The 21863-nt window shown below is 43.3% G+C and overlaps 1 protein-coding gene across 3 annotated transcripts in view; it reads right to left on the reverse strand.

The window, feature by feature from the left end:
- Positions 1–21863, reverse strand: part of PDGFRA (platelet derived growth factor receptor alpha) — a 62236-nt gene continuing 40373 nt past the window's right edge. For all 3 annotated transcript variants that reach the window (XM_010358986.2, XM_030922364.1, XM_030922357.1), the window contains 11 exons: positions 19386–19490; positions 18879–18989; positions 18381–18534; positions 16423–16589; positions 11127–11242; positions 10634–10756; positions 9088–9199; positions 7734–7833; positions 7518–7623; positions 6078–6319; positions 1–1126 (listed from right to left, as the gene is read on the reverse strand). In XM_010358986.2, coding sequence (XP_010357288.1) covers positions 979–1126; positions 6078–6319; positions 7518–7623; positions 7734–7833; positions 9088–9199; positions 10634–10756; positions 11127–11242; positions 16423–16589; positions 18381–18534; positions 18879–18989; positions 19386–19490 — 1484 coding nt within the window. In that variant the 3' untranslated portion in view covers positions 1–978. The remainder of the gene's footprint in view (positions 1127–6077; positions 6320–7517; positions 7624–7733; positions 7834–9087; positions 9200–10633; positions 10757–11126; positions 11243–16422; positions 16590–18380; positions 18535–18878; positions 18990–19385; positions 19491–21863) is intronic.

A 21863-nucleotide genomic window follows, 5' to 3' on the forward strand; every position in this document is an offset into this window, starting at 1 on the left:
AAAAAAAAAAAAAAAAAAAAAAGAGTTTTGTTTGTTTCTAATCCCATTATTTCAGAGGGCAGTTAATTGTTTTTAATACAATGGATTGGGGAACCTACTCAGCACAGTTAAAAATTCTGACTTCCTGGACAACACTACTTTTACTTTGTTCTCTATGCTCAACTAAATTTAATTCACTAAAGCTATTACCATACTTTATAGAGAAACATGTTATTTAATATAAATGTCAAAAACTGTCAAACTTGTCACCTACTTAGTAAGGATTGTTTTAAATTGTGCTTTCTCTGGAGGGAAATCATGTTACGTATTACACATTTAGCATTACTGATAACAGTAGTATTATTATAAATGTAGATTACAATATGAAAATGAGTTGTCAGGCTTCTAAATGCCCCAAATCTATTAAACAAAGTTGGTTAATTGTTATTCTTTATCTCTTTAACACTAAAAAAAATAGCAAAATGTTATAGTACCAGTACCTTTTAAGGTTCAAAAGTGGTTTTTCATGCACTTCTTTAAAAAGTTCAACAGCAGCTGACATCAGGTTTCAAGAGGGAAGTACATGGATGGATTGAGTGGTCTCTTCAGAAGTCCAAAGAAGATAGTTAATACAATCTAAACATAGCCTTGGTTAGAGTTATTTACATAATTACAATGCTGAAGTTTTGTCGCAGTATAAATTGTGTCCGTTGGACTCTCACCAATGTTTTTGAAGCACAAAGTTCACTTTCTGTGGCCTATTATTCCCCTGTCCATCTATCTCCAAACTTCACACAACGCTGAGATGCTACTGAAAAAGTTCATTTCAAAATATCCCATTCATTCATATTTAGAAGGCCCCCTGAGGCCCTTGGCTGGGAACTTCTCTTTAAACATCAACCAAGTCCTCCTCTCAACCTCCGCATTGCAATAAAGTGGTTTTCTGAACGGGATCCAGAGGTGGCCCCAGAAGTGGAAGGAACCCCTCGAATCCGCCAGTTACAGGAAGCTGTCTTCCACCAGGTCTGAAGAGTCTATGCCGATGTCGTCCATCATGTCGATGTCTTCAATGGTCTCGTCCTCTCTCTTGATGAAGGTGGAACTGCTGGAACCCGTCTCAATGGCACTCTCTTCAGAGGTCTGCGAGCTGGAGGAGGGAGAGAAGAGCAAAGATTACAACTCCTGCAAAGAACTAGAACTAGACTGTGGCCCCCTAGAGACAAAGGAAAGCCTTTGGCACTCAAATCTGGGCTGTACAGTATGGCAAGATTCTGCCCCCAGGCCTGACATGCTGTGGTAGGTCACATGGAAAACCAAGGTCCACCCATCATTTTTACATTTCAGCTTTCCTGCTTTTCTGCCAGGTCTTTCATCAAAGTTGCTGACAAGCTGCAACAATTTCTACTTGCCCTACTCAATCCTAGTGGAAGAGAAAATAAGCAATGCCTGATCCAAAGGCCCGGGAAGGTAGAGCAGGGGGTGAAGTCAGCTGCAAGCTGCAGCCAGGCCCATCAGGTGCTCTCCTGGAAGCCTCCTGGGCATCCCAACTGTGTTCTCAGGATCTCGTGCCACTTGCCTGGAATGCCCTCTTCCCCTCTCTCTTGACATCCAATGCCCGCACCCCCCACCCCATCTTGAAGGCCCAGGTGATGGCTCCTTACATACTGGAGCAGTGGCTGAAAGAGGAGTTCTGGAGTCAGAAAGCCTTAGGTCTGGAATGGTGCCCCCACTTACTAGCTGTGTGATGCTACACAAGTTACTTAACTTGAACTTGAACTTCAACTGGGAAAGTTCAATTCCTGGTGTGTCAAATTCTGCAGCTCAGCCTGGTGTAGCCCTAGAAAATTTCTGGGCACCTTTCTCATGTTATTTATTTCAATGTGACTTTCTAACTGTATATAAAAGCAGAACCCTCTTACAATTCAAATATTATTCAGAGCCCACAAATACAAAGTAACCAAATTGAGAAAAGATCTGAGACAGAGAGCCCTAGATTCCCTGCTCAGCCTTCCCCGACCCCTGTGAACTTGGAGGAACACCATTTGCTCAAGGGATATAAACACATTATAAAAACTGGCCTGAGCAAAGCATAATAAAAAACCAAAGACTGATAGGCCACTTTGTCCCATCTTCAAATCACATAACATATTCTAAAACAAAATAGAAAAGCCATACTTTTAAAATTACCCAGTTCATATAAATAAACAAGGGCTGTCTACATATTATACCTAAGTTGGTTAACAAAGGTCACAGTCATAAGCCTTCAAAATAATGCTCTGATGGGAAAGAAGAGGGAAAAAAACACACACACACAAGCAACTTGGACCTTGAAGTAGGGGCCACTATCATCACCTTCTCCTACCTCTGTCCAAGGGCCATGCAAAGAGAGCGGAGAACTGGGGCATAGTCTCCTCCATCCGACCATGTGAACCAGTGATTCTCAGTCCTGCCTGGGCATTAACTCCACCTTGGTGCTGAGTTAAAGAATCTAGGCCAGGCGAGGTGGTTCATGCCTATAATGCTAGCATTTTGGGAGGCCAAGGCCTGTGGATCTCTTGAGGTCAGGAGTTCAAAACCGGCCTGGCCAACATGGTGAAACCCCACCTCTACTAAAAATACAAAAAATATCTGGGCATGGTGGCATGTGCCTGTAATCCCAGCTACTCAGGAGGCGGAGGTACAAGAATGGCTTGAACCCAGGAGGCAGAGGTTGCAGTGAGCTGAGATTGCACCACTCCAGCCTGGGTGACAGAGCAAGATTCCATCTCAAAAAAAAAAAAAAAAAAAAAAAAAGAAAGAAAATCTAGGTAATGATCATCCAATGACTGCTAATGTTACAAAAGACAGACAACTGGACAGGGCAAACCTCCTGACAGAAGCACACAGAACCTTCTTTGAAGCATGTTTGCCAAAGATCTAACCTGAGTCAGGTTAAGTTCCTAGACTAACTACCAGTTTGCAACACATAGAGAGGACAGAAGCACCTGAGAAGGACACTACAAGGATGTAATCAGCAAAATTCTGATTGTGGGAACTCCATAGGCAAACGCTATGGTTTCTTCACAAATAATATGTAAGAGGGCAAAAAAAAAGAGGCAAAGTGAACTTACAGAGACATAGTAACCAAGTGCAATGTGTGACTCTTATCTGGATCTCAAATGGAACAAAACAAGTGTACGATAATTTTTTTTAACTTTTATGTTCAGGGGCACATGTGCAGGTTTGTTACATAGATAAATCACATGTCATGGGGGTTTGGTGTACAGATTATTTTGTCACCCAAGTAATAAGCACAGTATCCGATAGGTATTTTTTCTGATCCTCTTCCTTCTCCCACCCTGCACCCTCAACTATGCCCTGGTGTGTGTTGTTCCCCTCTTTGTGTCCATGTGTTCTCGTTGTTTATAAATGTCTCCCACGTATAAGTGAGAACATGTGTTGGGGCTGTTGGGGCTGAATAAGTGAGAGCAGTGTTAAGTTGCTGCTTAACACTGGTCTTCTGTTCAGTGCAACACTATTCACAATAGCATTAGTTTCTGTTCCTGCATTAGTTTGCTAACGATGATGACCTCCGGCTCCGTACATGTTGCTACAAAGGACATGATCTTGTTCTTTTTTTTATTTCATTTTTGTATTTTCCACTTCTTAAGTTCAAGGGTACATGTGCAAGTTGTGCAGGTTTGTTACATAGGTAAACATGTGTCATGGTGGTTTGCTGCACAAATCATCCCATCACCCATCCTTTAGCTATTCTTCCTGATGCTCCACCTAACCCCCAACTCCTGAAAGGCCCCAGTGTGTGTTGTTTCCCTCCATGTGTCCATGTGTCCTCATTGTTCAGCTCCCACTGATAAGTGAGAACATGTGGTCTTTGGTTTTCTGTTCCTGTATTAGTTTGCTGAGGATAACAGCTTCCAGCTCCATCCATGTCCCTGCAAAGGACATGATCTCATTCCTTTTTATGGCTACATAGTGTTTCATGGTGTATATGTACCATATTTTCTTTACCCAGTCTATCATTGATGGGCATTAGGTTGCTTCCACGATTTTGCTATTGTGAACAGTGCAGCAGTGAACATACACATGCATGTGTCCTTGTAATAGAATGATTTGTATACCTCTGGGTATATACCCAGTAACGGGATTGATGGGTCAAACAGTATTCCTGCCTCTAGGTCTTTGGGGGAATTGCCACACTGTCTTCCACAGTGGTTGAACTAATTTACACTCCAACTGACATTGTAAAAGTGTTTCTTTTTCTCCACAACTTCACCACCATTGGTTGATTTTTGACTTTTAAATAATAGCCATTCTGACTGGTGGGAGATGGTATCTCAGATCTTGTTCTTTTTCATCGATGCACAGTATTCCATGGTGTATATGTGCCAGATGTTCTTTATCTAATCTACTGTCAATGGGCATTTAGGATGATTACATATCTTTGCTATTGTGAATAGTGTTGCACTGAACATACGTATGCATGTCTTTATGGTAGAATGATTTATATTCCTTTGGTTATACACCCAATAATGGGATTGCTACATCGAAAGGTAATTCTGCTAAAAGTTCTTTGACGCCAGACGCGGTAGCTCAAGCTTGTAATCCCAGCACTTTGGGAGGCCAAGGCGGGTGGATCACAAGGTCAGGAGATCGAGACCATCCTGGCCAACACGGTGAAACCCCGTCTCTACTAAAAATACAAAAAATTAGCCAGGCGTGGTGGCAGGCGCCTGTAGTTCCAGCTACTCGGGAGGCTGAGGCAGAAGAATGGCATGAACCCGGGAGGCGGAGCTTGCAGTGAGCCGAGATATCACCAATCCACTCCAGCCTGGGTGACAAAGTGAGATTCCATCTCAAAAAAAAAAAAAAAAAAAAAAAAGTTCTTTGACTCTGTCTCAAAAAAAAAACAAAAAAAAGTTATTTGAGAAATCACCACACTGCTTTCCACAATAGCTGAAGTAATTTGCACTCCAGCGAGCAGTGTGTAAGCATCCCCTTTTCTCCACAACTTCACCAGCATCTGTTATTTTTTGACTTTTTAATAATAACCATTCTGACTGGTATGAGATGGTATCTCATCATGGTTCTGATTTGCATTTCTCTAGTGATCAGTGATGTTGAGCATTTTATCATATGCTTGTTGGCTGCACGTATGTCTTCTTTTGAAGTGTCTGCTCATGTCCTCTGCCCACTTTTTAATGGAGTACGATCATATTTGTGAGATAATCTGAACTTTAACTGGCTGTCTGATGTCTTAACGATTTATTGTCCCTGTTTTGAGTGAGATAATGGCATTGTAGTTATTTTTAATAACTTTTTAATAAGTGTTGTTATTCTTTAAAATAGAGCCCTTATCTTTAAGAGACACACACTGGAATATTTATGAGTGAAATGATATGGTGTTTAGGATTTGCTTCCAAACAATCCAGAGGAGGCTGAGGAGAGACAGACATGGCCATGCATACATCCAGGCTGGCAGAGTGCATAGTCATTGAAGCTGGGTGATGGATACTGAACAGCTCACTATACTATGTGAATTGTGCACATGTTAGAAATCTTCCAGAATACAAAATTTAAAAGAAAGAAGAATCAAATCAGCCAGGGAGCAGTTGGCCACCACCCCCAGGGATTCTAATTTGTTGTTTTGGGTGAGGCTTGTATATCAACAGTTTTTAAATCTCTGCAGGTGATTCCAATTCACAGGTAGGGTATAGCATCAAAGGACTCAGTCCTGCCTCTCTCCACTTTTTCCCTAGTTCAATGACTATTTAAGACAATGGCAGGAGAGGCTTATATGATCTCAATAATCACAGTTCTGTATCAATTTGATCAAATTACCTGAGAACTTAGCTCAAAGATTCTCCACCAGGGAAGCATGACCCTCTCCCCACAACATGCACACCCGTCTCCCAGCCCCAGGGGGAACATATTAGAATCATCTGGGAAGCATTTTCAAAACCACACCGACCTCCTGAGGATTCTGCAACTTGCCCCCAAGTACAGATTTACCACCCAGGAGTGCACCATTATCAGGTCCTCTCCTTCAGGGCCTGTGGGGGAGGGGAAAGGTGAGACACTGACGCTGCCCCCACAGCTACCTGTGTCTGTTCCTCTTGCCCAGGTCCTCCTCCTCAGGGACAGGGTCAATGTCAGGCAGAGGAATGATGTAGCCGCTGTCAGCGCTCAGTCTCTGCTCATCCAGACCACCCTCCCAGTCCTTCAGCTTGTCTTCCTCGTTTTTGTAGGTGACACCAATGTACGCATTGTCTGAGTCCACACGCATGCGTGCCACAGCAGGATGGTCACTCTTCAGGAAATCCAGATGAATTTTTTCATAACTCTATAAACATTCATTAAACATATTTAATCAAGTTTTAATGACCAAACCTCAAAAATGAATAGAGACACTCAGAACTTACTGTTATTTAACTGCACATATTTCCAAACTATCTGGAAGATGTGGGACTTAGTTGAAGGAGAGTCATGTCAACTATCCCCAGAGACGTAGAACATGAAGAAGTGGCCACCAATGGTAAAGAGCTTCTGCTGGTGGGTGCTAAGATACCAGTGGCCCCTTCTCCAAGTCAGTAGCTACAACCAAGAACCCTTCTGGTCCCCATCACATTGCCTTTCCAGGGCTTGGATGGGTCCCATAGAGAGGCAGTGAGGACTACTATTGGGTGGATAATACCCAAAGCCTTCATGATCCTTAAACATTGGAGAGGTCTATCATTAGATGTGAACAGACCCTATTTTCAACAATAGCTTCAATCTCTTCCCACCAACACATTTCCACCAATCAGAGCCTCTTTGACCAACTGAGGGTTAATTTCCTTCTGCCTCCTCACTGCCTCACTGCCTCACCGGTGAAAGTGTAGTGGGCAGTGAGATAATTAACAGACAGAAGTGTTTAATTTGCAGTTTAGCACACAATCTCCTAATGCTGTTCCTCCTTGAGAGAAAGGAAGAACAATGATAAGTATAAAAAGTCTACACAGGGACTAATCTGAATCTAAGGAACTGAGGTTATGTCTGAGTTTTCCTCTCAACACCTCAGCAGAAAGTTGTTTTATTCATTTACATATCCTGCTTGGTTCCATGAAATTACATTTGTTCCTCTGAACAATGCTTCCTACTCCACAAAACCCAGCTGGTGCCACAGATAACAGCTGAGGTTGTTCTTTCCAGTCAGCTGGTAAAAGCCAATTTTGCATGGATTTAAGTGCATTCAAATTAGCGACGTAATGGCCATGGATTCCCTGAGTCTTCTAACTGCACACTAACTTCTGATACTCAAACATCTGGAGAAGAGTAGGCGCTACACATTTAAGATGAAAGGAAAGCCCTGCGGGAAGGAGAGCGTTTTCATTCATTATTGCTACTAGGGTCTTGTGGAGCACTGCCATGAAGCCCAGCAACTGGATCACACAATCTTTTGCCTCTTTTGAAAATGCTCCTCTAGAAATGCCAAACAGCACAGCTCACTGGTATAACTTTCAGCTTTATCCAGACCTTTCCACCCACAGATCCAAACACACCTTTTTATATTGTCCAGGCAGCAGATTCTCCACAATCTCACTCAGGTGGTAAAAAGAGGGTCTCTTCTCTGGCTCACTGTTCCAGCATTTCACCATGATCTCATAGCTGAGGGACAGAACTCAAGAGTGGGCACAGGGGGGAAGTCTCAGGGCCCCTCCCTCCCCCTAGACCCACAGAGTGTGAACACAGGCCCCCGGGATGGGGAAGAAGCTCACACTTCACTGGTAGCATGGTCAGGCTTGGCCATCCGGTACCCACTCTTGATCTTATTGTAGAAAGTAGAATCCACCATCATGCCAGGGTAAGGAGTACCACCTACAAGCCAAACAATAAACAGCAGGACTAACAAATGTTCAGTGCATTGTTGAAACACTTGGCATGATAGAACACCGTTAGAATACCTTTCAGATCCTATAGCCTTGAAACACTGTTTTTTTCAAGAAAATTCAGTGTCATCATCTCCTTCACTTCAGAGACCAGCTCAAATCTTAAATTTAATTAGGACTCCAGGTTGGTCAAGTCCAAGTACCATCACAAAAATTCTACATGTTTAGAAACAAGCATTCAAGTGTTTTTCAATGTGTATGACTATTGGATCAACACAGACAAAATGAACTAGAAAAGCAAGGAGAAATTCTGTATCATTAAAACTCAGAGAGTCTTTTTCACCAGGTATGTTCAAATCGCTAAAGCAAAAATCAAAGTGGGGGCCTCTCTGCTTTTAAGGGAGTACGAGACTCCATTAAGCCAGTGGGGGATGATCCATTGTGATCATCCATGGAGGGAGAACTAGGAAGAAAAAGGAGACGGGGCAGGAAGACACACTTTCCTATTACATCCTGATCACAGATAAATCCATGAAACATTTCACACATTCAAAGCCAAGGCCAGGTCAAGTTAAGTTCCCTCTCTGAAGCCTTCCCACACTATTCCAGGACTCCTTTCTCTTTACTCAAGGCTCGAATTACAATTTTAAATCAGTACCACACTGTTTATCCCTAAGTGTGTAAGTCTCATCTCCCCAGATGAACCATCCAGATGTCAGGGTTATGGCTCATCCTTCTCTTAGGGACCTCACCGTGCAGCCCTGGGCACCTGGGTTGTTCAGCACCTGGGTTGTCAAGACTGGCCAATGACAACCAGGAATGAGAGCCCTGCCCTTCCCTCCACATATCCCTTTTCACCTGATATCAATCACCACCAGGTGAGGGAGGGCCCACTCTCCAAGGGTGTACCCATGTGACCCAAAGCCCAAAATGAAAAAGCAGCCGGGATGCAAATGTCATTGGGACCACTTCCAATGGGAGGAAGTCACTCTGGCATAGCCCAAAGGAGAGGAGGGGCAGAGATCAGGAGTGAGATGCAACCCCCAACAAAGACCCCATTTCCACCTGCATGGGCCTATCTCACACACAATAAGGCACAACGTGTGATATGAGGCGGCTGCAGTGTACTGGCCTCACACCAGGTTATCTTAACACTGTCTACAGGCTGGGGCTTGAAAGAATACATTTTCCTTCCAGTGGTGTTTCAGAACAGCCCAAACAAGCAGCAATGTCAGGCCCATACCAAGGGAAAAGATCTCCCAGAGCAGAATGCCGTAAGACCAGACATCACTCAGTGTGGTGTAGAGGTTGTCAAAGATGCTCTCAGGAGCCATCCACTTCACAGGCAGAAAGGTCTGCAAGGAAGGAGGGAGAGAGTTAAACCCATGTCTACTCACTGATGATCTACAGCAGTGGAAATGGAAAAGGGTTCCCTTTGGGCTCTTAATAACTTGTGCTAATTATCTTGTCCCACTTGAGTGTCTCTTATATGTGTTTTGTTCATTGCTGAACTCTCAGTGCCTGGCACATAGTAGGTGTTCAACAAATACTAGATGAATGATGAATGATCAATATTGCCTTTTATGTCCTCCAAAGGAATAATATCCAAAAACATTAATCTTGAATTTTCACCCAAAAGGTGTAAGCCCTGAAGGGACCTGTTTCCTCTATTTAGATATTCCTGGGAACAAAATTAAGAACAGATCCAGTGATCTATGAGCCGATTACAGCTATCCCGGCCACAGGAGTACATGAATCACACACAGCATGGATGCAGGCCATGTCTTTTCCTAGGTGGAAGCAGCAGCTGCCATGAGCTGTCTCACGTCCAGTGCAGTGAGGTGATTTGGAATTGTACCTACAGGGAGCAGATGCATCCCTACAGGGAGCTGTGTCATCTGCTGAGAAGTGGAAGGAATGGGGAGAATGGTCCAAGTAGACAACAAAATGAATATCTTTAAGGAAACTGTGCCTCCAAGATATATAAACCCAAATGGTTTCAATATTTTAGGGGTCACAGATGGCTTTTGAATATCTCATAAAAGCTTAAAATATAGAGACACCATTTTTGGGAATGCATGCTTGTCCATGCATACATGCAATTGACATATTAATAGCTAACACTTCCCAGGTGCAGTGGCTCACACCTGTCATCCCAACACTTTGGGAGCCTGAGGCAGGCAGATCACTTGAGGCCAGGAGTTCGAGACCAGCCTGGCAAATATGGTGAAACCCTGTCTCTACTAAAAATACAAAAATTAGCTGAGCATGGTGGTGCATGCCTGTAATCCCAGCTACTCAGGAGGCTGAGGCAGGAGAATCGCTTCAACCTGGGAGGCAGAAGTTTGCAGTGAGCCAAGATTGCACCACTGCTCTCCAGCCTGGGTGACAGAGTGAGACTCTGTCTCAAAAAAAAAAATAGAAAATAAATAAATAAATAAAATAGCTAACAGTTATTGAGTGCTGTTTCTATATGCCAGGCACTGTCCTAAGCACTACATTGATTTAATCTCCATAGCAACTCAGCAAATAGGTACTATTATCACCTCCCACTACAGTCAGGGACATAGAGGGGCAGAACAGTCGAGTATCTAGCCCCGAATCCAAATCAAGTAAGTGGTGGAGCTGGCACTCACACCTGGGCAATCTGCTGCCAAGGCTGTGTACTGACCCCTTGTAGTGTATTGATGTTTTAAAAAACAGGCACCAAATCTCTAGAAGCAACACCTGACTTCAGAGATTAAAGTGAAGGAGGGTGAGCATGCCCACTGAGGGAAGAGAGGACGTACGCTGCCTTTCGATACGTAGTTCGAATCATGCATGATGTCTCTGGCCAGGCCAAAGTCACAGATCTTCACAATTTTTCCTTGTGCCAGGAGGACGTTGCGAGCAGCCAGATCCCGGTGGACACACTGCACGGAAAAGGAAGAAATGCCTCAGGGTCAAGCCATCTGTGGCTGAACCAGCATCACCCCTGCAAGACTGGCCAATCCCCGATCCATGGTGGCACTTGGAGCTGCCTGCCTGGATATAAAGGGCTGGCCTTCTCCCAGGTTCTCACTCCACCCACTCCCAACAGAGAGAAAGCTCTAGAGAAGAGTAGATGCCTGATGATTTAGGACTCCCTGCCCTGTGTAGGGGAGGAAGGAGAGAGACAGGTAAGTAAGAGGCCCCTGTTATTAATGGCCTTTCCAAGATCTATCTCCTAGCATCTCCTTCCACACTCCACTCACTCTGAAATCTGTGGCTGGGTCTAGAAAGGTCTCTGTTCCTTGAACTTACATTTTTTGAAGCCAAAAACTCCATTCCTCGGGCAACTTGATAGGTGAAGCTCAACAAATCCAATAAAGTAAGGCCTTCTGAGTTATCATCTGAAAGGAGGTTTTTGACTTCTGAGTCTGCAGAAAAGAAATTAAATGTATTGGTGCTGGCAGGCAGCAGGAAATCATCAGGTTGCAGAGGCATGCCCAAAGAACACATCCAAATATTTTCTTAATTTTCTTGTAGAATGTTTAGATCTCACAGGTGAATATCACTATGCGAAGGTTCTATCTTAGAAAACAGATATATAGGCCAGGCATGGTGACTCATGCCTATATCCCAGCACTTTGGAAGGCTGAGGAGGGTGGACTGCCTGAGGTCAGAAGTTCGAGACCAGTTTGGCCTATGTGGTGAAACTCTGTCTCTGCTAATAATACAAAAAAACTAGCGAGGCATGGTGGCATGTACCTGTAATCCCAGCTACTCGAGAGGCTGAGGCAGGGGAATTGCTTGAACCAGGGAGGAGGAGGTTGCAGTGAGTTGCAGTCAGCCAAGATCACACCACTGCACTCCAGCGACAGAGTGAGACTCTGTCTAAAAAGAAAGAAGAAAGGAAAGGAAAGAAAGGAAAGGAAAGGAAAAGGGGGGAGGGTGGAAGGGGGAAGGGGGGAGGAGAGGAGGGGGTGAGGAGGGAGGGAGGATGGGGATGGGATGGGAGGGGAAGGGAAGTTAAGGGAAAGGGAAGGGAAGGGTACTTCAAGTACTTCCTACCTACTGACCTTTGCCTTCCTCATTCCGCTTTTCACTTCCTTTTCCTTCCTTCCTTGACCTTCCCTCATAATAAGAAAGAAACAAAAGAAAGAAAGAAAAAAAAATAATCTCCTGGAAAGAAATACCCAATACAAGAAAGAAAAGAAAAGAAAAGAAAAGAGATATGCAGAAACATATATCTGGTTTAAAAATTATACACACACACACAAAATGATATAGTTTGGATATGTGTCCCCACCCAAATCTCATGTTGAAGTGTAATCCCCAGTATTGGAGATGGGGCCTGGTGGGAGGTGACTGGATCACGGGGGTGAATTTCTCATGAATGGTTTAGCACCATCCCCTTGGCGATATCCTTGCAAAAGTGAGTGACTTTTTGCATGATCTGCCTGTTTAAAACTGTGTGGCACCTCTCTCTCTCTCTCTCTCTCTCCCCCCCGCCCACTCTCTCTCTCTATTTGCTCCTGCTCTGGCCATGTGATATGCCTGCTCCCCCTTTACCTTCCAGCATGATTGGAAGCTTCCTGAGGCCTCCCCAGAAGCAAATGCCTGTATAGCCTGCAGAACCATGTGCCAATGAAACCTCTTTTCTTTATAAATTACTCAGTCTCAAGTGTTTATAGCAATGCAAAAACAGCTTAATAGAGAAAATTGGGATCAAGGAATGGGAAATTGCTGTAAAGATAACTGGGTAACAGGCAGAGATTAGAAGAGTTTGGAGGGCTCAGAAAAAGACAGGAAGATGAAGGAAAGTTTGGAACTTCTTAGAGACTGGTTAAATGCTTGTGACCAAAATGCTGATAATGATATGGACAATTAAATCCAGGCTGCCAAGGTCTCGGATGAAAATGAAGAATTTATTGGGAACTGGAGTAAAGGTCACCCTTGTTAAGCCTCAGCAAAGAACTTGGCCACATTATGCCCATGCCCTAGGAATATGTAGAATTTTGAACTTGAGAGTGATGACCTAGGATATCTGGTGGAAGAAATTTCCAAGCAGCAGTATTCAAGACATGGCCTGCCTGCTTCCAATAGCCTACATTCAGATGCAAAAGCAAAGAAACGACTTGAAGTTGAAACTTACATTTACAAAGAAGCAGAAGCTAGGCACAGTGGCTCACACCTGTAATCCCAACACTTTGGGAAGCTGAGGTGAGAGAATTGCTTGAGTCCAGGAGTTTAAACTAGCCCAGACAACACAGCGAGACCCCATCTCTTAAAAAAAATAAAAGATAAAAAAAATAAAAGGGAAGCAGAGCATAAAAGGTTGGAAACTTTGTAGCTTGGCCATGTGACAGAGAAAGTAAAAGCTTTTTGGGGAGAGAATTAAAGAGGGCTGCTGGGCAACCACTTGCTAGAGAAATTTGCATAACTAAAAAGGAGGCAAAGGCTGATTGCCAAAACAATGAGAAAAAGGCCTTGAAGGCATTTCAGAGACCTTCATGGCAGCCCCTCGCATCACAGGCCCAGAGGCCTAGGAGAGAAAAATGGTTTCATAGGCCAGGCCCAGGGTCCACTGCCCTGTGCAGCCTTGACACACTGCTCCCTGCATCCCTATGACTCCAGCTCCAGCCATGGGTCAAAGGAGTCCAGGTGCAGCTTGGGCTGCTGCTTCAGCTTGTGACAGCCATAAACCTTGGCAGCTTCCATGTGGTATTAGTCTGTGGGTGCACAGAGTGCAAGAGTTGAGGCTTGGGAGCCTCTGCCTAGATTTCAGAGGATATATTAAAAAAAACCAGGGTGCCCAGACAGAAGCATGCTGCAGGAGTGGAGCCCTCATAGAGAACTTCTACTAAGGCAGTGCAGAGGGGAAATGTGGGGTTGAAGACCCCACACAGAGTCTCCACCAGGGCACTGCCTAGTGGAGCTATGAAGAGAGGGCCACCATCCTCCATGAATAATATATCCACCAACAACTTGCACTCTGCACCTGGAAAAACCACAAGCACTTGACACCACCCCCTGAGAGCAGCTGCAGAGGCTGAACCCTGTAAAGCCACAGGGAGTTCCACCCCTCCCAAGAGCTCCACTCCTTGCACCAGTGTGCTCTGGATATGGGATACGGAGTCAATGGAGTTTATTTGGAGCTTTCAGCCCTGCTGAGTTTTGAACTTCTGTGGGGCTTGTAGCCCCTTTCTTTTGGCCAATTTCTCCCTTTGGGAATGGGAATGTTGACCCAAGGTCTATAACCGCATTGTATCTTGGAAGTAAATAACTTGTTTTTTATTTTACAGGCTCATAGGTGGAAGGGACTTGCCTTGGTCAGATAAGACTTTGGACTTTGAGTTGATGCTGGAATGAGTTAAGGCTTGAGGGGACTATTGAGGAAGGATGATTGTATTTTGAAATGTGAGAGGGACATGAGATTTGGGAGGGTCCAGGGTCAATATGATATAGTTTGAATATGTGTCCCCGCCCAAATCTCATGTTGAATTGTAATCTCCAGTATTGGAGGTAGGGACTGGTGGGGGATGAATGGAGGGGACAGCTTTCTTATGAACGATTTAGCACCATCCTTTTGGTGCTGTCCTTGCAAATAGTAAGTGACTTCTTGTAAGATCTGACTGTTTAAAAGTGTGTGACGTCTCTCTCTTTCTCTGTCTCACTTGCTCTTGCTTTGGCCATGTGATGTGCCTGCACCACTTTGCCTTCTGCCATGACTGGAAGCTTCATGAGGCCTCCCCAGTAACCGAGCAGATCTACCAGCATCATGATTCCTGTAAAGGCTGCAGAATCATGAACTAATTAAACTTATTTCCCTTATAAATTACCCAGTCTCTAGGATTTCTTTATAGCAATAAAAGAACAGCCTAAAACACACAGACACACACACACACACACACACACAACACACACACAGATAGCCACAAGGACAAATCTCACACATAATTATTTTGTTTGCCTCCTAAATTTCTTTTTATCAACCATAGTTAGCAAATCGTCTCAGTTACCTTTAAAACACACATACACATAAACACACACTAAAATCTTCCATGATGAAATACATGGAGCACATATACAAGCTACATGAAAAAGTAGCTTCTGGGAATTGCTTTATTTTCTTTTTAAAGCCACCTTTGTAGTACTTTGCTTATAGATTGTTAATAAAATCAACCACCAATCACATGTGATAGCATCTTAGAGATCAGTGCCAATGACTTTGCTTTGAGTTTCTTTGTTTGTAACTTGTCCACTTTCCCCAGTTAGTCCCATCTGGAAGGGTCCCAGGGTTTTCGAGGAAGAAGGCAATTTAATCCAGAAGTTCTCAATTCTTTTTGAAAATGTTCAGGCAAGTGAAGAGTAGCTCTAGCCATTCACATTTTTTTCAGATAGCCACGGAAGGCCAGAAAGCAGTGGTCTGCCTGCCAAAAGGGCTTGGGCCTGAGCATGACTCAGGTTCCTCTGACATTTTGTGCCAACTCCACCAGCCCAGCCTGGGAAGCAATGTAAACTATTTTTAACAATATGGGAGGGGAGAGGAAGTACTGGTTCCGATACTCTCACTGGCTAATCTTTTAAAAGCGCTTGGAAGTTCACCCATTTGGCAATGAGAAGTGAATGGAACTTGGAACTGCAGAAATGGAAAATATTGTGTACTGAGCTTTGCAAAACAAACAAATTCCTTTTTTAATGGATTGTACCTTTCACTTAAGAACCCTGAAAACATTCAGAGCACATCAATAATTTCCAAAACAGTGTCCAGGGCAGCTCAACACTTTTTTGCATTGACTAATGGGAGGACTCAGACCCAAAAAGACAAGCTCACAGGACAAGCCAATGTCAGACTTCCAACCTCATGTCTCTGACCAGTCCAGGGCTCTGGAGGAACCACCCTGAGCAGATGTGAAGTGGTCCATCTGGTCTGGGCATCAGCTGGACTCCCTGGAGTTTATAAATCAATTTAACCCTGCTATATATTCGTGTGCTTAAAACACAGATAGACCCACCTTCAAAAAACATTCACCAGAAACACTTGTCCAGAAAATGTAACTGCAAATTATCTACTCTAGAGTTCCTCTCACAAACTGAATGTTAGGAAAAGTAAAAGCAAGGGTTACTGAACTCATAGACATCAGAGACTTCTAAAACTTAAGGAAAAAAAACGGTGTGAGGAACAAACATAAGACTGCCAACTTGTAGGGGTATTACATTACTGCCAAGTAAGGGCATTAAAAAGAATATCAATCACCATATTTTCATTAAAAAAGAAAGACATGTTAGCAACAAAAAAGGAAGTTCATTATATCAGAATAAGTAATTATTTTTTAAAAAATATTTACTGCAGGAACATACCAGGAGAATTCTTTAAAACTATTACATTTAAAGTTTAAAAAATTTGTTACATTGTCGGGTTTTATTCTTTTCAGTTTACAGGCCACAAACCTGGAAATATGTCACAGAACTGGCTGTGTAGACCTGAATTTAGAGACCACGTGGGCTGCCAGGTTCACTTACCATCCCTATACACTTCCCCCCTAAATACTTTAAGTATCATAATAAACCACTGGACAGTCCCAATACCCAGAGTGAGTATAGACACTTTTACCTAACATAGATTTCTTCTTATATGAGGCTGGACGATCATACAGTGATCTCTGGATGTCGGAATATTTAGAAACCTCTTTCCTTTCTAGCATGGGGACATACTGTGTAGTATCAGCCTGCTTCATGTCCATGTAGTCACCATTGTTTTCAAAAGATAAAATAACATAGCTGTAAAAACAGAAAGAGAAAACTTACCCAGGGTGCCCTTCTGAAATGGTCATTCCACTTTCAGTAGATGATGATTTTGGGGGACCTACAACGTGCCAGGTACTGAGGTAGGCAAGGGAGCTAACCAGGTAAAAGCAAAACCAATCCACACCCTTCACGTGAGGTGATCTAGTCAAGGAGATGAGCATTAATCAAATAGTCACACAAATACATGCACCACAGCAATTCCACCACTGGATGTCTACCAGAGGAAAGGAAGTCATACGAAAAAGATACTTGCACACACATGTTTATAGCAGCACAATTCACAATTGAAAAAATGTGGAACCAACCCCAAATGCCCCTTAATCAAGGATGGATAAAGAAACTGCAGTGTATCTATACATATGTATATATAGGTGTATATATATATATATACTACTCAGCTATTAAAAGGAATGAATTAATGGCATTCACAGCAACCTGGATGGTACTGGAGACTATTATTCTAAGTGAAGTAACTCAGAAATGGAAAACCAAACATCGTATGTTCTCACTTATAAGTGGGAGCTAAGCTATGAGGACACAAAGGCGTAAGAAGGACACAATGGGTTTGGGGACTCGGGAAAAGAGAGGTGGGTGAGGGATAAAAGACTACAAACTGGGTTCAGTGTATACTGCTCCAGTGATGGGTGCACCAAAATCTCACAAATCACCACTAAAGAATTTACTCATGTAACCAAATACCACTTGTTCCCCCAAAACCTATGGAAATAAAAGATTTTTTTAAACAGGGGAAAAAAGAAATATAACAAACAAAATAAATACACAGATCAACTCAAACTCAGATGTGCTGTGAAGGAAGAATGGTTTCAATAGCCTGTAAGAAAAATGACTTGATCTGGGGATCACGAAAGCACTTTTCAGAAGACGTAGAAAGAATCCCACTGACAAAGATGGGAAAGACTGGGGGAATATTTGTCATGGCACCTGGCACATACAAAGGACTCCACAATGTCAGTTGCCATGATGATTACTGTCCACTTGTTTTCAGAGCCAGTTCCCTGCGCTTCTCTTGCAGGAGCCCGCACCTCCTGTAGAGCCACATCTAAGACAGTGGGGCTGTGCTCCCATGGATCTGTAAGTCCATTACACTTAAAGTTTGAAGAATTCACTACATTAAGTCTGTCATTATTCTTTCTCAGTTTTTCAACTCACAGGCCTTGGAACCTGAGCCAAGTGGCCATGTGGCTTGGGCATATAATTCCTTCTACCCAATCAATTTAGCACCCATTTGGTGTCCACTAAGTAATTTATTATGAAGTGAATTCATTGTACTTTCTGATATTACAGAACTTCCTATCTACAGCTCTTTATAGCCACTTGTAGGTTTCCGCAGTAGGGATCACTATCATTGGCGTCATTTATAGATCCAGGTTCAGCAAGGACCTCGAGCTTGGAGATCCACAGACAGTTCTCGCAAGGTTCCAGAACTCAAGCATCCCTGACCAGAGCTGCATTTTATAGGTCTAAATGGATCACATGTAAATAGCAGAAGAGCTCCCAGAATCATTCTAACTCTCACTCTCATTCAAACCTATCAGCAAGGCCTTCCCACGTCCAAAACACCTGTAGACATCATAAATCTCTCTGCATGATCATGGAATAGTCAACTGGGCAGGATGGTTTGACTCTAAGTCTTGCTACCTTGGGCATTGAACCTGCAGACATGGAATCTATCAGGACATGGGTCTTTTCATTTGTGATGCCTGTAAGATAATGATAGATAGCAACGTCTCTCTTTGCACCCACCTCCGTGTGCTGTCATCAGCAGGGTTCAACCCAAAGATATCCAGCTCTTTCTTTGGCTTCTCTGGGTGGCGGCTCAGGAAGCTATCCCTATTCTTATGCAAATAGTTGACCAAATCTCCGTAGAAGCAGTACTCCGTGATTATGTAAATGGGGCCTATGGAGACAAAAATCGTTAGGAGATGGGTATGAAAATGAAGAACAAAAGTCATGAATTATCCTGCAGACCATATGGGGCAGAAAAAAACAACATACCAAAAAAGTGTTTGTTGTTTTTTTTTTAAAAAAAAGAGCCATGAATGGCTATGACTGGACTGGCAACAGATTTTGCTCAAAAAACAATGAGCTTCCATCAATTCAAGGGACCGGTCAGCTCCATTTAAGGGACTTCCATTCCCTGGCATGTGTGGGGATGGAGAGTGGAGGATTTAAGCCTGAATGAACAGTTTTCAGAACCACATGTGTCCAGTGAAAACCCTCACTCCAGGTCAGTGAGCCCACCTGACTTGGTGCAGGCTCCCAGCAAGTTTACAATGTTCAAATGTGGCCCCAGGTGAGTCATTATCTTCAGTTCAGACATGAGAGCTTGTTTTTCACTGGATCTGGCCGTGGCTGTTGAAGGAATAAATCACATATCAGTCCAGCTGAGCTACCAACTTCCCGTGCTCAGAAAAAAACCAAGAACATGACTAATCCTGTGATTGGATATCATTCTATTTACCAAAAGTCTAAATGAAGTAGATGGCTACTTGGCCTCAATGCTAATAACTAATTCCTGGTCTTTCTAGCAAAATGAAGTCCGGAAATAACAAGCTCTTAATTTTCCAACATATGGGCAGCAAAAGCAATCTAAATAAACCTAATTGACAAAATTGTCTAAATACACATAAAACCTGGAGTCAAAAGAATCAGGATCTAGTCCTAAATGTCTTATTTACTAGCTGTATGATTTTGAGAAATTCCTTTAATATCCCCATGCTCAAAAAATCCCCAGGAAGGAGCACTTACGTTTTAGCATCTTCACTGCAACTTTCATGACAGGTTGGGACCGGCTTAATCCATAGGCTGTTCCTTCAACCACCTTCCCAAATGCTCCAGACCCCAAGACCCGACCTGTGGGCAGGCAGAATCATTAACACCCAAAAACTCCATCCGCCTCCTCAGCTTTCTGCACCATAGCCAGCTCTCTGTGGGTGGACAGCTGGGCGGGTGTCTTTCCTGTTTGGAATAAGCATAATGACTCCTCCAAGTCATCGTGTCAAAAACGGAATTGAGCCCACAGGGAAGGAAATTAGCATAATTGCTTTTGTCGAGTAACATTTGCAGGGGAAAGAAAACACAGACGGGAGAAAGGAGGGTGCAGCCCTCCCTGGTGTGAGCATGCTGTCTACCAGCTCCGTGCTGGGCCAGCCCCTGGGATCCTCTGCCTTCGGAGGCTCTCACCCATACGCCCTGGTTCTCTCCCCTTCTGTTTTCCATATGCAAACAGGGGCATCTTTTGTCTTAGTAAATTATTAGCCACTGGAAATACTTCAGGATTCAAAATATCACTGATTCCAAGGAGTGACTAAGTAAAAACTTCAGACTGGGCTCACTGCTCCCTATTAATTAGGAAAGCCACTCCACCAAGAGCTAAGCATGCCCCAGAGCACAGCAATTAGCTTCATGTTGGGAGGAGACTTACGTAAAGACACTGAAGCTGTTGTCCCACCCTGAAAGTGCTCACAGTCTGAGAGAAACATTTCCCAGGGTGTCAGTCTCACCGCGGATAGCCAAGCCCAGGAAAGACTTGGCTCATGAAAGACACTAACAGCCAACACTGACTCTTACTGCATGTCTGTGTTACTGGAAATCGTACCTGGAAAGGTATTGCTTCACCAGCAATGCCTTTCAGTATAATGGGAATTATGCCCCTTTCCCCGTATTTTACTACTTTTTAACTCCCTAAGCTCCTCATCCCTTTTTGGGAAATAGGCAGGAAAATAAAGAAAGCTTAGATATAAATATTTGAAATTGGGAGCAGCTCTTATAACCGCCCCATGAGTTCTCCTTGCCCGCTGCCTAGACAGAGCCAATTTATCAAGGCAGGGGAACTGCAATAGAGAAAGGGTTTAATTCACACAGAGGTGGCTGTACAGGATACCTATTCTACTATTACTACTATTACTCAAATCAGTGTCTCTGAAACTGGGGAATTTCTACTATTCTACTATTACTCAAATCAGTGTCTCTGAAACTGGGGTAATGGGGTTTTTAGGATGATTTGGTGGGTAGGGGGTGAAATAAGGAGTGCTGATTGGTTGGGTCAAAGATGAAATCATGAGCTGATGCTGTCCTCTTGCACTGAGTCAGTTCCTAGGTAGGGGCCACAAGATCAGATGAGCCAGTTTATTGACCTGGGTGGTGTCAGCTGATGCATCAAAATACAGGGTCTCCAAAATATCTCAAGCACTGACCTCAGGTTTCACAACAGTGACCCTTAAACCGTGCTTTCTAATCTTGTAGCTAATTTGTTAGTCCCACAAAGGCAGTCTAGTTCCCAGGCAAGAAGAGGGTTTGTTTTGGCAAAGGGCTATTATTGTCTTTTTTTCAAAGTCAAACTATAAAATAAGTTCCTCTCAAAGTTAGTTTGGCCTATGCCCAGGAAGGAACAAGGACAACTTGGAGGCTAAAGCAAAATGGAGTTGGTTAGATCATATCTCATTCACTGTCATAATTTCCTCAGTTGCAACTTTTGGAAAGGTGATTTCACTCTGCTGCCTTGCTTGATTTCAGTTTAAGTAACTCTCCAAGCAGACTTCTGTATTTTGGAATGAGACAGGTAAGTAATTAAAACCTGCATTTGGCATTCTTTAACGTATGTACTGTTAGATCATTCATCATAACACAACCTCTACCTATACTTCATTTGCCTTTGTCTTGCTTTCATTCATTAGGAGTGTGATTTAAAAAAAGAAATACTGCCTTGGACTAAAGCTTCATATTCTTGGTCTCAGCCCAGGATTGAAATATTTGAAATGCTTGTGGTAAGTTGACTTGCTTATTTTTACATATTTTGCCTTAAAATGTACCTATATTTTTATATTCCATATTCTAAATATATAAAAAGGAGTATCGGCCAGGCGCGGTGGCTCATGCCTGTAATCCCAGCACTTTGGGAGGCCGAGGCGGGCGGATCAGGAGGTCAGGAGATTGAGACCATCCTAGCTAACACAGTGAAACCCCGTCTCTACTGAAAAAAAATAAAAAAAATTAGCCGGGCGTGGTGGCGGGCGCCTGTAGTCCCAGCTACTTGAGAGGCTGAGGCAGGAGAATGGCGTGAACCCGGGAGGCGGAGCTTGTAGTGAGCCGAGATGGCGCCACTGCACTCCAGCCTGGGCGACATAGCGAGACTCCATCTCAAAAAAAAAAAAAAAATTAAAAAAAATAAAAAATAAAAAGGAGTATCTAATGCACCTTTAAAACATACTGAATCAAAACACATTT

The sequence above is a fragment of the Rhinopithecus roxellana genome, chromosome 2 (assembly GCF_007565055.1).
Source record: "Rhinopithecus roxellana isolate Shanxi Qingling chromosome 2, ASM756505v1, whole genome shotgun sequence".
NCBI classification, from domain to species: Eukaryota; Metazoa; Chordata; class Mammalia; order Primates; family Cercopithecidae; genus Rhinopithecus; species Rhinopithecus roxellana.